This window comes from Podarcis cretensis (genome assembly GCF_951804945.1).
Source record: "Podarcis cretensis genome assembly, chromosome: 4".
Taxonomy (NCBI): domain Eukaryota; kingdom Metazoa; phylum Chordata; class Lepidosauria; order Squamata; family Lacertidae; genus Podarcis; species Podarcis cretensis.
Window position 1 is genome coordinate 61008081 of NC_137173.1, and position 16097 is coordinate 61024177.

The 16097-nt window shown below is 40.5% G+C and overlaps 1 protein-coding gene across 1 annotated transcript in view; it reads left to right on the forward strand.

The window, feature by feature from the left end:
- CFAP47 (cilia and flagella associated protein 47) overlaps nt 1-16097 on the forward strand; it is a 198149-nt gene that overhangs the window by 161439 nt on the left and 20613 nt on the right. Inside the window, exons 59-60 of the mRNA XM_079972197.1 lie at nt 1186-1283; nt 6436-6588. Of these exons, the coding sequence (XP_079828323.1) occupies nt 1186-1283; nt 6436-6588 (251 nt within the window). The remainder of the gene's footprint in view (nt 1-1185; nt 1284-6435; nt 6589-16097) is intronic.

A 16097-nucleotide genomic window follows, 5' to 3' on the forward strand; every position in this document is an offset into this window, starting at 1 on the left:
GAACAAATCTTAGCTGGCTATCCCAGCAAATCTTCTCAAAGTTTTTGTTTTTTAAGAACTTTCCCCCCATTATTCAAAATACAAATCGTAACAATGATGCCCTCTGGATAGCTGAAACTGAAGTGGTGGCTCTGGAACCTGACAAGATTGCTTCTAGGTGTTTTCTAGGAAGTGGCATATAGATTCCATTGTTTTCTGAGCTTTTGAGGACAATGGAACTATTGTGATGACAGCTACAGCACAAATGATGGGGGATTAGAGTTGAATACAACTGAATGCATGTTAGACCTCATGTTAGTATCTACTCTGTGGCAGTGATGAAAGCTTTCTTTCTTCAGTATGACTGAATCTGTGCAGGGCCATCCAGCATAGATCTTCTGAATGGTGAGAGACTCCTACCAAGGAAGTTAATGGAACCTTCAGTAGTCTGCTGCCACTGATTTGCTAAACACCTTAAGGATTAAGGCCACTGCATACAATTCTGACTTGGAAGCTGCAGTTACAATAGTAATGGTCTGTGATGTAGCTATGGCTCTGTCTGGTCAGGCTGATATGGATACCTCTCCACTTGTTCACCCAGGGGGTATGGACAGGATACTCAGAGCCACATATGTACTCAGCCTGTTGCCCTTGATTGATGGTGGTGGTTGTACCAAACTGTTTAATTGATATACTTTGAGCAATGAATTTTGTAATCTGTATTTTAAATTATTTGATTGTAGTAATTATTTTGATGTGTTATGCTTCCAGTCTGTTATCTCCTTTGACTATAGTTCTCTATAGAAAAGAAGAGTAAATAGTTGAGGATAGGATGGTAGCAAAACACAGTAGCCACTACCTTAGAATATATTTGTGTCCAACTCCAACTGAAAACAATTTTTACTGCGCAGATTAACTTCTGACATGATTCATTTAATTATCTTTTGTTTTGATTTAATGACAAGTGTTAATAAGAAGTCTATTTATGATCGTCCTATGAAGTGGATTTAAAAACAACCAAAAGCCTTTTAATTGAGTGTACCACTGTTCCAAAAAAGGCAGCACCTTCTGGAAGCTGGTCCCACTGAACGAATTTCAAAATGGTCACAAAGCATTGCTGGAAATCTTAATTAATTGTACTGTCAATATCACTTGTATCAATTTTCTAGAGTAATCATATTCATATGTATATATTATGTCTCTCAGCAACACTGTAATAATGAAGGATGAAGTCATCCGGGGAATTCGTTGGATCTATCCAATTCATGGAATTCCTGAATCGCCACCCTATAAATCTGCACCAGGTACATATGAGCCAAGAACTGCAAACTTTTCTTATATAAATGAAAACAGTACCCCCTCCCCAAGCTATAATTGAGGCTGGAAATAGATGCAGCCATGGTCGCTAACATTTAGGTGACTAAATAAATAAACAAACTGGCTCTTCCTAAATGTCTCTTTCTGACCTCTAAATTCTTTTGAATGTTGCTGTAGCCAACACTCAAGAAGCGGAATGTCAAAAGGCTTATTTGTAACTTGCATCCCAATTGAAATGTGTTACGAGGACTTTTTATTTCTGTTTATTACCTGAATGTTTCTAGCATGCCTGTAACATAAATTGTCTGCTAAGCTCAGAAGACAAATGAAGCAATTAAAATACAATATGAAACAAAGATTTTAAAATGGAGAGGGCCAAGACATATTTCAAAGTCTTGGATGAGCAAAATGGTTCTGTCACCAAAAAGGACCACTAAGATAGTACTGGAGAGACCTCTTTGGGAAGACTGTTTCATAACAGGGTGCCACTACCAAAAAGTCCCTCTCCTTGGGGGCTACTTACCCCACTTCTATCAATCTATATGGATATGTTTTATATTTATATGGCTATATAAACCCAATTTATATGGGAGAAATTGCTTTACCTTTTCAAAGTATTTTCCATATACATCTTTTACTTTTATTCATATTGTTATTTCAGTTGTTAGTTGCTTAATACACAGCAGTCTCTAGGAAGCGTAGAATAAATACAAAAAAAAATGTTAAAACATAAACAGCTCTCAGTAATAAATAATTATAGAACACCAAAGCAACAAATACTTCAGAAAGCAGCAGGAAAAAATTACATAGCAGATCCAAACAGAACCAGCAGGGAAGCCAACAGTAGCTCCAGTTAACAGCCCACTCAGCTTGCCCTATCAAATGCTTGAAAAAGGAGGATGGTCTTAACCTGTTGGCAAAAAGATGTTAAGTCAGCACCAGGTGGGACCTCACTGGGGAAAGCAGTCCATGTATGAGAGGTCATAACAGAAAAGGCCCTTTCCCTTGTCGCCATCCTCCTAAGGACTAATGAGTCTCGGTAGGCTTATGTCAGGACAGGTGTTGGGTCAGATATTAGGCTTCCAAGCCATATGGAGTTTTATAGGTTAAAACCAGCACTTTAAATTTGGATTTGGAAATGTCTAAGCAGCCAGTGAGTCCTGCCAAGACTGATGTTATACAGTCAGATTGCTTATTCCCTGTCAGCAGTCTGATTCCAACATTCTGCACTAGCTGCAGTTTCTGAACCATTTCCAAAGGCAGACCCACATAAAGCAATGCATGGGCTGTAATTCAGCAGTACTGATCTCTCTATGTAGCAATGGGTTCCTGTTGTTCAGAATGAGACACTAAATCTTTTGTGGCTCCAGCTAACTGTGTACTACAGGGTTATCGTTCAGTAAGGCTAACAGATAGCTACTTCTGGCTATATATATCACCTCCAATATTTATTATTTTATGTATTGCATTTATATACCAACTTTATCTTCCAGTGATCTCAAGGTGGGGTACATGATTCTCCTTCTCCCCACTTAATCCACCCCAACAACCCTGTGAGGCAGGTTAGGCTGAGAGATGGTGACTGGCCCAAGGGTCACCCAGGGAGCTTCATGGCTAGGTGGGGATTCGAACCCTGCTGTCCCAGGTCCTAGTCCAACATTATGCTACCCTGGATCCTAGAGGCAGTTTCTCTCTGAATCTTGGTTAGTAGGGAACATGAGTGGAGAATGTGTGGGAGCAGAATGCTGGACCAGGTGAGCCTTGGGTCTGATCCAGCAGGGCTGTTCTTACATGAGACCAGTGAAAAACACTTTGCTACTTAGATGACAGCAGATGTTGGGAATACAGGAAGCTGCTTTATACAATCACACTGTTTCTCCAGCTAGTTTAATATTGTCTAAATTATGCGGCCCTTCAGGATTCTAGATCGGAATCTTTTCCAGCCCTCTGTTGGGCATCAGGGATTCAACCAAGGATGTTCTGCATAAAAAAGTACTCTAGCCTTCCCCAGAACTTCTAGAAAGGGTGGTATTCTGTGTTAATCCTAGTCAGAGTAAGCCCTTTTGACGTTGAGGAGCATAACTAATTTGGGTACATTAATTTCAATGGGTCTATCATTTAAGTAGGTACAACCAATAGTGCATAGTTATACATAGGCAAAATGCACTGAATTCAGGTATATGTATTATCATAGAGCGCTATGTGGAATATTGCAACAACAAATATATTCTTAAAAGCAGTTCTGGGAAAATAAGTTTCTGTGTAACAAAACGTTAACCACATCAGTTGGATTCCTAGTTTATTTCAAATTGGGGATAGTATGCCAAAAGTATATACATTAATTTCTTAGCTAAAGCACAATTACAGAATTAATTTGTTCCTTGGGTACCTGTTAAGAACATTGGAAATCAGTTTAATGATGAAGCTAATAGCCTTTATAAAAACACACCACGTGGGCTGATAAGGGCACTTCAAAATGTGTGAGTCAATTATATACAAAAGCTTTTGTAAAGGAATGAAAACAATAGTCTGTCTTGGTATTTGAAGGTAATTGAGAGACTTATTGAGGAATGAAATGATTGAACTTAATGGGATAGATATTATTTGTACTGCCATTGTTCTAATTTGTTAAAGACCTTTAACTTGAAGAAAAATGCCAGTATAATCTTAATTACAGATTTCATCTCATTAATTTGCAGTTTAATTAATTAAGGATGGAATGCTGAATATTACCACCAAATCTTTTCTTTCGTTCTTTCTTTGCACAGCATGGCACCCTCATAAAGTACTATAATGACAAATGTGTATATTGGTATTCTTTAAGTTAGTTGTATAGTGCATGGAAGAAAATCCATTCACATGGATGTTTTGAGAAAGTAAAGATAGACAATGAATGTACATACCATGTTACCCCAGAATAAGCATGTGTTTTGGTCCAGATATTCAGTAGTCCAATGTCTGCTCTTCACACTTTGCACCTGGGGTCCCCAACATAACAGTCAACCACCAAGGCCTCCTGCCCTTCTCTATTTTAAATTATTTTCAAATTGCTTTTCTTTTGCCTGAAGAAGGCTGCCTGTTTGCAGGGTGGCAATGGCTGCCTGCTTATTTTTGTCTGTTTTTGTGATTGTAGGTGTTTTGCCTATGGGTGGCTGGGGGTGGGGGGCTTGTCTGAGCATCACCAGTTTATCTTTTGTGAAATATCTATTTTTGTGATACCCGCAAAAATTCCTTAAATTTTGAAATGTACCCCCAGGTCCAAAAAGATTGAGGACCCTTGCTTTGCACTACAATAAAGAAGCAGTGATGGGATTTGTGTTTTTCATGAAGGCCTTAATTCAACAGTACACTTTTAAAGCCAATTTAAACAAATGAACTGTCCTTTGGATTGTGACTGCACTCAGCATGACCACATTTGCAGTGCCAGCTCTAGTCAGGGATTGCTAGCGCAACGCTAAAGAGCTGAACTAAGAATGTGGGATGTGCCCTTAAGCTGTTGTTTAGCAGTCATGAATTGCTTATAATACATGCTGCATTTTATAATCACAAGCCACCATATTTTAATATTTTAAGCTGAAAGCTTCACAAAACACATGCAGTATTTATGGTTCACTCACCATTGACTTCATGTGCAGTCAGTTTTGTGCCCAGGTTTCAGAAGTGGGGTGGGAAAGGAAATCAATAATTACAATGAGACAGTTAATGGTTTTAAAGTGGCCAAAGCTTTCTTATTGTATGCAGCTAAAGATATACCAGGTAGAGCCTGGTGTTTTCTTTAAAATTGCTGTACTTAGGTTATTTTGAAATGGACAAGACTTTATAGTAGTAGTACCGACGGTGGTGATAACAACAACAACAACAACAACAACAACAACAAATAATTATTATTTGCATCCTCTTCTACATATGTATTCATAGTGAGGTTTAGTTTGGTCAGAATTGAGTACAGTGGTACCTTGGGTTACAAACGCTTCGGGTTACAAACACTTTGGGTTACAAACTCTGCTAACCCAGAAGTAGTACCTTGGATTGCGAACTTTGCCCCAGGATGAGAACAGAAATTGTGTGCTGACGGCAGCGGGAAGCCCCATTAGCAAAAGCACACCTCAGGTTAACAACGGTTTTGGGTTAAGAAAGGACCTCTGGAACGAATAAAGTTCGTAACCCAGCATACCACTGTATACACTTCTAGGTAAGGTAAAGGGTAAAGGGACCCCTGACCATTAGGTTCAGTCATGACCGACTCTGGGGTTGCATGCTCATCTCGCTTTATTGGCCGAGGGAGCCGGCGTACAGCTTCTGGGTCATGTGGCCAGCATGACTAAGCCGCTTCTGGCGAACTAGAGCAGCGCACAGAAACACCGTTTATCTTCCCACCGTAGCGGTACCTATTTATCTATTTGCACTTTGATGTGCTTTCAAACTGCTAGGTTGGCAGGAACAGGGACCGAGCAATGGGAGCTCACCCCATCACAGGGATTCGAACCGCCGACCTTCTGATCGGCAAGTCCTAGGCTCTGTGGTTTAACCCACAGCACCACCCCATACACTTCTAGAGTTAATGCTAAATACATCTGGTAAATGAGCCACTATAGCAGTTAGCAGGCCATGGAAGTTTTGCCCCATTTTTTTTAGACTCGTCTACCCAGGTACTGTCTGAAACCAAAGGTGCGCATTGGTTGCCAGATGCGATTTTCCCCCCAGCCCCACTATCATGATTTGACTCACCAACTTGATCATAAACTAACAAAATACTGTCATAGTTGAAAACTCATTTAAAAACAAAATATTATAGCAGTTAAAAAACAAAGATTTTTTTCGTCTAAAACTGATACAGCAGCAGTGAGAATTAGATAATCAAATGTTATAAGCCTATTGAAACAGAAATCTCAAACTTCTGACACGTAGTTGTTAAAGTGGGGAACATATCTCAGCTGGAAGGGTGCTGCAACGTTGTGCAACTGCCATTAAAAAGACCCCATCTCTCATGCTCACTCACCAAACATCTTATGATTGTAACTGAAACCTCTCATGATCTTTGGGACATGTGTCTTCTGCATAATGTAGTCAGGTGTAATGTGCTCTCAATAGGAGCTCCTTTTATTTCAGAGAACTAATTATACAAAATATTTTTCCTAGCTGTTGTATGCTGCAGAGCCCGCAGTAGACTGGATGAAAGAGTAGAAGTGCTGTTAACTGGTGTAACGCCTGCAACATCTGGTACACCTATAGTCTCGGACAGTATAATTATAGCTCCTTCCAAAAGCAAGTCCATCACTATTAATGATGAAGGTAAGAGAAATAGAGCACAGAAATTATTTATCCCAAATGAATTAGCACTCCTACAGCTGTCTCAAATCAAGATAAACTTAAAATCATTTGTAGAATTTCTGGGCTAAAACACACTGGCAGAAAAGAATGTACCTTGTGGGACAAAAATGATTCAATCAGTGTAAGACATAGAAAGGCAAAATGAAGACAGGTAACTCACATCTAACACTTATTTTACTTATGCAATCACAGCTTTGCACAGGTGGGAATAAATGGAGAATGGAGGAAACCCACTGTTCATTAATTTATTACCCCACCTACACACAGCTGCTATCGCGGGCTTATCCAACTTTGGGAAGGAGGCAGGAGGGTTCTGGGACCCTGCCCAGAGCCCATGTACCTCCTTCCCAAAGCTAGGCAACCAGCCTACTACATTGTGGGGGTAGGGGCAGTAACAGGGGTTCTTAACTTTTTGCATTTTTGTGTTTATGCATGGTCCCTCAAGAACTGAAGCCTCACATAACATGTGAGTTACCCGTACATAAATGCCACAATTGTTAGCCAATCTGATGAAGGGAGGATTTAAGTTATACATAGAGTTTGATCCTGAAGTAAAAGTCATCCACTAAACTTTATTCAAAGAGAAACTCAACAGTTTAACCTTTTTATTATCCCAGACTATGCATGACCACCTTTGACATGCCAGAAGGAGGGGATAAAAACCTAGCTCTCCTGAGGAGGGCCCTTGAGACCTCAGGGTGTCTTTGTGACAAATGTGTTTTTCACAGTACAGTGTCTAGTCAAGTACAATATGCTCTCAATTTGAGTTACGTAATCCCTTGTATTTAGAATTGTCAATATTGTCATGTGAGTTCGTATGATGCTGATGGTTTCATAGCAAAGACTGTGGTTACCGTTCTTTCATAATAACAAGGTAGCACATGCTTGGTGATTAGAAATGTGCCTTATAGGTCAGTTAAATGCTGTTTCATTTAGTTTCCTAAATACCGTAGTGTTTAAATGGAATTCAGTAAAATGTGCTTACCGCAACACAGTGACCACAGTTTGAAATGTTTCAAGTGTTGATGTGTCTGTCCTATATGAAGATAACAATATTTCATGATTAACAGTAGATTCTCTTACGTATTGCAAGACACTGGTTTGGAATAATAGAACTTTTTAGGCAAGTAATGAGGTAAAAAATACTTTGACAGAAAAAAAAATAGTAGGATCAATTATTTTTTTCTGACTTCTCTCAGTAGCATTATAATGTCATTATTCTAAATGAATGTGGTAGAATGTGATGCCTTTCAGTAAGTCAGATTTAATGGTGCTTTTAGTATTCTTCAAGCAACTACTTTAAACATACATGCACATTGAAAGCTCTAAGATAGCAGCTTGGCAAATTCTCTCTCTCTCTCTAACCCACACACAAACTGAAAAATTCTGCATCAGTCAGCGTGTAGCAAGCAGTTTTTATACCCAAAGATCTATTGTGATAATTATAGGAATTTCACATTTAAATAGTCACAACTATGGTTCAGGATTTGAATTATTTAGATGTGAATAAATTCTTAAGTTATGAAACTTTTCCAGGCCTTCCTATGGCCTGTCATTGTGATTTGAAATTCTACTGACAGTTATATTAAAATTCATTAGGAAAAGGCATGCCTATGTCTTAAAAGGCCAGATTCAATGAAAGCATTATCTCAAAATTAAAGGCTTAGGTAGGATTCATCATTTAATGGTTTTGTTAAGAAGTGAATTACAGCACCAGCTATTCTAATGTTCAAAACTCTAGAATATTTGAGGGTTCTGCAAACTTTACAATACAATGCCACAAAAGACTTACAGCACAAACAAGCTTAATGTTGGCAAACTCTTCCTGCAAGTGGCTCTATGGACATTCTAATGTGTGTGTAGTGGTTAAGAGTGGTAGTCTCGTAATCTGGGGAACCAGGTTCGCGTCTCCGCTCCTCCACATGCAGCCGCTGGGTGACCTTGGGCCAGTCACACTTCTCTGAAGTCTCTCAGCCCCACTTACCTCACAGAGTGTTTGTTGTGAGGGAGGAAGGGAAAGGAGAATGTTAGCCACTTTGAGACTCCTTCGGGTAGTGATAAAGCGGGATATCAAATCCAAACTACTACTACTAATGAGTGATATATTTTCAATGCACACCTTTGCTCTTAGCAAGCTATACCAGCAGATCAAGAGATACAACTGGGCAGGTTGAGATAAAAGTGTCCCCCAGTCACAACTGACATCACCCTATGGACTCTGTTTTATACCTTAAGGACCCAAGTTTATTCCAGCATCTGCTGTTTTGTCTGCTCACCAGTAAAGTTTTTGAACTGAGAAAAGCCGTGTGACCTCAGTGGGAAGAACTTTTGTTTGTGTGGGTTGGAAGGAAGGAGTTAACAAAAAGGGATGTCAAGCTTTTGTGGAGAAGAATGGGAGAATGGAAGGAAGCTTTAGGACTGATCCCACCACCCGCTACACTGAGAGCAGCTGGAAATCTCCAAGACGGAGAGCATTTGTAATCCCTGCCTTGTTTCTGCAGATGGCAAATGAAAAGAAAAGTGGTGATGCAGGGACACCTTGCCAGTCTTCACTAGAGCAGCCAAACATCTATTTATTCAATTTGTTTAGTTAAAATTACACCCCACGTTTCACTTCATTTGAGTCTCAAAAAAGCTTAGAAAGAATTATTATTCTTATAATATATTTATTTATACCCTGCCTTTTCCCCTGACAGGGTACTCAAGGCAGGTAAAATAGGAACAGCTGAAAACATAGAGGAATCATGAAAAAAACAACTATTAAACATCAATAGAATTAAAACTATATGATATATATAAAGATCTGTTAAAAACATAGAAATAATTACAATAAAATCAACATGGCACCAGCCATTTCATTAAAAGCAGCCAGTTCCCCAAAGCCTGTTGGAATATGGTGGTTTTCTCTTCTGCTTTCTCTCATTTCTTGAAAGAAAGATGTTGGTGATTATGGAAATAACAGGAACATTGTTCTAAAAAGAGAAAAGAAGAATACGGTTTGAAAACACAGGAGACATCATAACTTCTATAGGCAGTTTCAGCTCCCTTATCATTGACTTAGCGGCCGGCGTACATTCCACTGAGGCGGTTCAGTGCAATAAAGCAAGACTTTCCCATTGCTTGATGTTCATTTGGGGGTGAACAGGCATTGTGCTTTGCTGATCCACTACAGGTGTTAATTAGGTCACAGTGCTAAGATAACAGATGCTCTCTTTTGGCATTCACTTGCTACACGTAATGCAAATGGCGCAAGGGTGACTGGGGCATGCTGCCAATACAGGACCTGGGCAACATGAGCCATCTTTGCTGGTGCCAGGGACCCCTTTCCCCCCTCATCTGGTTCTTTTATTATTATTTTTTAAAAACTATTAAATTTTTGTACAAACCTTTACCTTTGGGTACATGAAGGACTATTTGTAAGTAAGTACAGCATCATTTCTGATCATGGGGCACTTCTGTTAAGTCATCAGCCATAGCTTCCAATTTTCCGGCTTTTTGGAGCTTGAACTAGCATGAGAGTGTTATTTCCTCTTTGCAATCTCTCTCTCTCTCTCTCTCTCTCTCTCTCTCTCTCTCTCTCTCTCTCTCTCCCCCCCCCCCCATATTTTTCTCTGCCTCCACTTGAATCATCACACATGAACATCCTTTGCTGGCTATAAAGCAAGATTCCCCCTGCCTTCACATTTAAACAGTTTCCCATGACTTTAGTTGGTAGTCTGGCACAGTGCTGCTATAATAGCTCTGCAGTATTTCCATCTTATGGAATTATTCTGAGAAAAAAAGCACATGCAAGTCTTTAGATACATAGATATATATAGCTGTCTGTGTTCAGAAATGCTTATTTCTGATTAAGACTGCTCCCTCACCAACTGTCAGAATGCTGACATGAGAACTGCTCTGCTTGACTTATGTAATATGATGAGCCCATTGACTTGAATGGGCTGGGTAATTTAACACCTGCTTTACAAATATTAACTCACAAAGCTAATCTCAATGGTATTTAGCCTGTTCACTTGCTATTGAGGAAATCTGGTTTATTCAGCCATTCCCACCTCCCCAATTTCTCTCTCCTTATCCCTAGGGCCTGGCAGAAACCAAGCTTTGGGGCCCGAGGTAGATTTGGAAAATGAGAAATTGTTATAGGCAACACCTCCCAATTTCCCCAAATAAATTCCAGTTTATCTCTCAATCCACTTATTTCCCCTCGGCCGGCAAACTCCCCATCGCCACCCTGGGCCTTCACTCATACAAAACAAAAACACAAACCAATTGCTACCTGCATTGTGTGGTGGGTGTGGTTGCTTGGCATCTGTGTTGTGGCATATTTAGTGTATGGTTGTGGAGTGTAGTGTGTTTACATGTTAACGTGGGTAGATGAGTCCTCCTCACCTTTTGCTATGGTACCATGCAGCCATGTCTGTGAAGTAAACTTCTTGTTTCTTCCTTGTAGCATCTTGAGCCCTCTTCACTTTCGTTTACAATAATCTGTTATCCCTTTCTGTGTAATTTCTTATGAACCAAAAGCTTACTCAGTTGTTTAAATACCCCCCCCCCCGATGAATCACACATTCTATGGTACTGTGTGTTTAATTGTATGCATATATGTTGTTGTGCATCACCTTGGTATTTTATGAGTGGGCGGTATATTTTAATTAATTAATAACATAAAAAAGGCAATGCTGTAAATACCGTATTTTTCACCCTATAGGACGCACTTTTTCCCCTCCAAAAATGAAGGGGAAGTGTGTGTGCGTCCTATGGGGCGAATGCAGGCTTTCGCTGAAGCCTGGAGAGCGAGAAGGGTCGGTGCGCACCGACCCCTCTCGCTCTGCAGGCTTCGCGGACCTCTCTGCAAGCAGCGGGAGGGCTCCCGCTGCTTGCGGAGAGTTGCCTGCATGCCGAAGCCTGCGCGTGCTGAGCTCAGAGCGTCCAGGCTTCGCAGACCTCGCCGCAAGCAGCGGGAGCCAGCGCTGGGCTCCCATGGCTTGCAGAGAGCTGCCTGTTTGGGGGCTGGGGCGGGGGAAGCTCGGGCCTCCCCCGCCCCAGCCCCGCACCTGGGAAAAAAAAAATTCCCCCCCTTTATTTCCCCCCCAAAAAACTAGGTGCACATTATGGGACGGTGTGTCCTATAGGGCGAAAAATACGGTAAACTTTAAAATGGATTTGAAGTTAGTTAAGGTGAGGTTCCTTGTTTCTTAATAAAGCACTTTTGAATTTTTGTATTGGTCTGAGATTCCCGCATGAATGCAAATGACAAAAAATACAAAATAAACCTAGAACATTTTAGGAAATATACATAAAAATTACATTTCTATAAATGAAAGCTGCAGCGTATCTGCAGTTTTGATACCCCGTGACAGGAAGATGATTTGAAGCTTTGCAGATGGGGCTAATAATTAAATTTTAAGATAAGCAGCTGGCTAAGAGTTTTATAGAAACACCACAGGCATGGAATGAAATTGCTATACTGCAGTATAGTCATATTTAAGCTATTTTTGAAAAACAAACAGTGGAATATCAATTTGGCAAAAACAGTTACTCCCATAACTTTATTTAAAGCAAGTGAGAATAAGCATGTTTCTCCCAGTAGTATAACATTTGTCTCCAAAAACAACAGGCAAGCTTCCACCTTTGCAACTTATCATTGGTTATTAGTCGGGCCTGTCAAATTCTCATCTCCTAGCATATTGACAAGGCACAAATCAAGAAGCGCAGGTAGCGCTGACCCAGGGTTCCAGCACAGGTCAGCCAAGGGTGAACACCTGGATGGGCAAAAAGTCAGGAACAGACTATGTCCGCCACCCAGATGTCCCCCTGGACTCAGGCACTGGCACAACCCCCTCACAGGGGTTGACCAAACCATTTGAGTCCCTGGATTCCTTTAACGGAATACCCTTCACATAGGGATGGCGAGAGCGTTCCCCCATCCCTATCACCTGAACCACAGCCTATCTGCAGCCTTACAAGTTGTGACAATTTGCTACGCGGCAGGCGAAACCCAAATGGCAACAGCCAATCAGCTAAGTGGGTGAAATTCCTGCCATGCCTCTGTCCCAACAACAGACAACACAGGATGGCATAGCAAGATCAAGTGCACAAGCCCTAAAAATAGGGAGAGGTGGACGTGTGTTCTGAATGCACACGCCAAAAGAGGAAGCTCTGGGTCAAGTGCATAGGCATAAATAGATCCCTTGATCCGTTTGGACTGCGCCAGATTGAACCCAACATCGAGGGACCTACCAATCAGGTGTTGTGGCTGACCAATCATACCCACCCACAACACAGGGGATCGGTCTCCAGGTCTCACTGCAACACGTGCCCTCTTTTAGGGAGGACACAATTTGTCTATTTAAAAGTGTAGCTCAGTCTACCCTATTGCTCAGACTTGTAGCAAAATTTAATATTAGCTGGAGAACAAAAAAACTTTATTCATTCCTGTGTTTCATCAAAGTTCCAGTTTGGCAGATAAAGTGTATATCTGAATAAAAACTATTGATCTTTCTGTATTTCAAAACTCCATTTTGAAAAAAAAGGTGTGAGTTGAGTGCTTAAAATATGTGGCTTACCTAAACAGAGAATTAAATAGAAGAAGTATGAGAATCTGAAGTAAAATCATGTGCATATTAAAAATGAACATTTAAAATTAATTATGCAAGAAAATATTTTAAAAGACAGTGAATTATTCATTCTGTAATATTAAATTGTCAGATCTAGAGTTATAGATCCTTTTTACATTGCTGACAGATTTAAGAATCATTTGGAATCAATTTGAAAAAGACGAGACTTTGTCAACCTTTCTAAAACCACTGAGGCTGTATTTCTGCAGTTAGTTAAAAACCAACAGAGGGGCCTTACGAAGTGACATAAATGTTGTAAGTGTCATAAGTCCATGAGCAGGATGCCACATTCTCTCCAGCCCAGTAGGCCTGCATAATGTTTCATTGACATAAATGGCCCACCAGTCATCACATTTAGCTAGCGATAGGTATTTCTAGGTACAAAGTATTTCTAGAACATGTCAGGAGTTGGCTCCTTGGTCCCCAACACTCAGGGCTGGATTAACCATTAAGCAAAATAAGCATGTGCTTAGGGCATCAAGGGAATGGGGACCCCACAGAAATTTTCCATTGCTGGATTTACCAGGGGCCATATGGTGCACCTGAAGCAGGTTCCACCAAAAAAGGCTCCCACTCTGCCCAACAAGGAGAGGGTTACTCGGCCCATGAGGTTAAAAATAGCAAGTGAATTTGTATGCTCTTGCCCCACCCCCCATCGGTATTCCTGAGGACTATGCATTTTTAAAGTTTATAAAATCTATGCAATGATGGGAATGTTTAATTCCTATTTATGTGACTTGACGGTGTGAACTGACCATTTTTAAACATCCTTGCTTTCCCCCCTTAGAAATAATATCTATTTATGTCAAAAAAATTATTTTTTGTTTTAAAATACTAGAATATTTTTAATCATTTATGAGTGGCATACCATAATAGTTCATTTTACACACCATAGACCATTTCTGTGGCAGGGGAAGCTCAGGCTGTTTTAACCTTATACTTTCATCATGCTATCTGCATTCGCATATTATCTTGGTATGAATTCACACCAGGGATCACAGTGATGATGTTTTGGGGTTTGGAAAAATAAAAGTGGTTTATTGCAGAGTTAAAAGTGCTTGGAAGCTGGAATTACCTGGAGCTGCACAGTGCCACCGCCACCTGTTCTGTCTCATTCACACATCACTAGCATTGCTTAAAAGAAGAGATAAAACACACCAAGGTTGCATTGCTAAAGGGGAAAAAAGTTTTTTTTTACTTACAGTTGCTTCATATTTACATATTTCTAAGGTTACATGGTGGAAACTAGTTTCCTGGTTGCCTCATGCAAAAGACAAAGGGGAGACAGAGCTTGGGGTTTAGTGGGAAGTGTCTTTCCCCCTATCTGTTAGTCGCAACCCTGCCCTCTACTGCCTATAGACATGCAAGGTAGCTTATACCCAAGAGATGTTGCACTGGTAGTCCTAAATCCTACAACAGTATTTGTTGATCGAGATAGTCGTATTGTATCTTTGGTATGCTTTTAAGGCTAGGGTAGTTAATGTTGTCAGTGTTTGCATTTATTTATTTATTTATGATAAACATTATATTCTTTTTTCACCCTACATTAATCTTACATGTCCCCTTTTCTTGCATTATCTGGGTTTGACCGTTGTTATGAAATGTGCAGTTTGCACAGAAGCCTGCAGTTCTCACATGCAACCCTGACATCCCTTTTTTTTGGGGGGGTGTCTTTTGTCATTGAGACCTTGGATGTACTCCAGAATTTGGCACCCCAAAGGTTAAGAAGGGCAAGAAAGAAAGATAAAAGGTTAATATAATTGAGTCAAAAAAGGCATTAGCACATTCATTAAGAACTTTATGCAGAATTGCAGTGGGGTTGGGGAAGTTTCAAGGCAAGAATCTGAAGGAAGCAACATGGAAGGCTTTCTGGGCAATGGCAGAGGATGGGCTTAAGTAGCAAATGAGCATAACAGGAACAGGTCTCCTCAAGAAAAAGGCACCTGGTCAGGCTTAAATGCAAAAGATAGAGGAAGGGGAGAGAATCAGGGCTTGGCCAGCTGACTGGGTTTGCAGGCGTGGGGGGTTAATAATGCAATATATGCAAGAAAGTGGCTTGATGTGTTGGAGTTGAGGGTTCCTTTTCACTATGCAGAGAGATGAGAACTCTATCTGTTGGAGAGATTCCTAGCTGCTGTGGTGAAAGCATTACTGTATATACTCAGGTTGAGCTTTAATAAATATAAACAAAGACTAGCAATCCTGTGCTCTTGGCAGTTACCAGGTTGGGGGGAAATTAAACAGTGCCAGTCAGGAAGCACTTATCCTAGATGTCTGAGAAATGACTTCCAAAATTGCATCTTCATTCTGCTTCCCCTGCGAGTAGGGGTAAAGGGATTGACATACTTCTTGTGCTTTTCTCCCTGGAGCCTGCCATTATTTAAACTTCTTTGTTAGCTGTTGTTGGGGAGGTGGGCAGGGACACTTTAGCTAATCATATTGGCTTGACAGAAGGAGCCTGATGCTCTTTTGTTTACTTTAAATTTACAAATGAGAAGAGAGGGAGGTCAGGTTTTACAGTCAAAGAGACAGTAATGAATGGATATACCAGGAAGTGTTGCAAGTCAGCTTGTTTGAAACATGCTGTAATAGAGGCTTTCTCTCCAGGCATCTCCAGGCCAAAACAGAGCATCTTTTCACAGGGAACGCTACTATAGCAAATGCTAGATTTTAGGAGTGCTTCATAGCACAGTTTTTTTTGAGGTATCTACAGATGGTGCCTTTGATGCTTTAGCAGATGCAAGGCACATCTAGGCAGTTTGGCTTCAATGGAACTGCATAGCCAATGATACCCAGCTTGCCATGGATATGTAATGTTTGTTCAGGAGTATAAAAAAGTCTTTCTAATGTCTG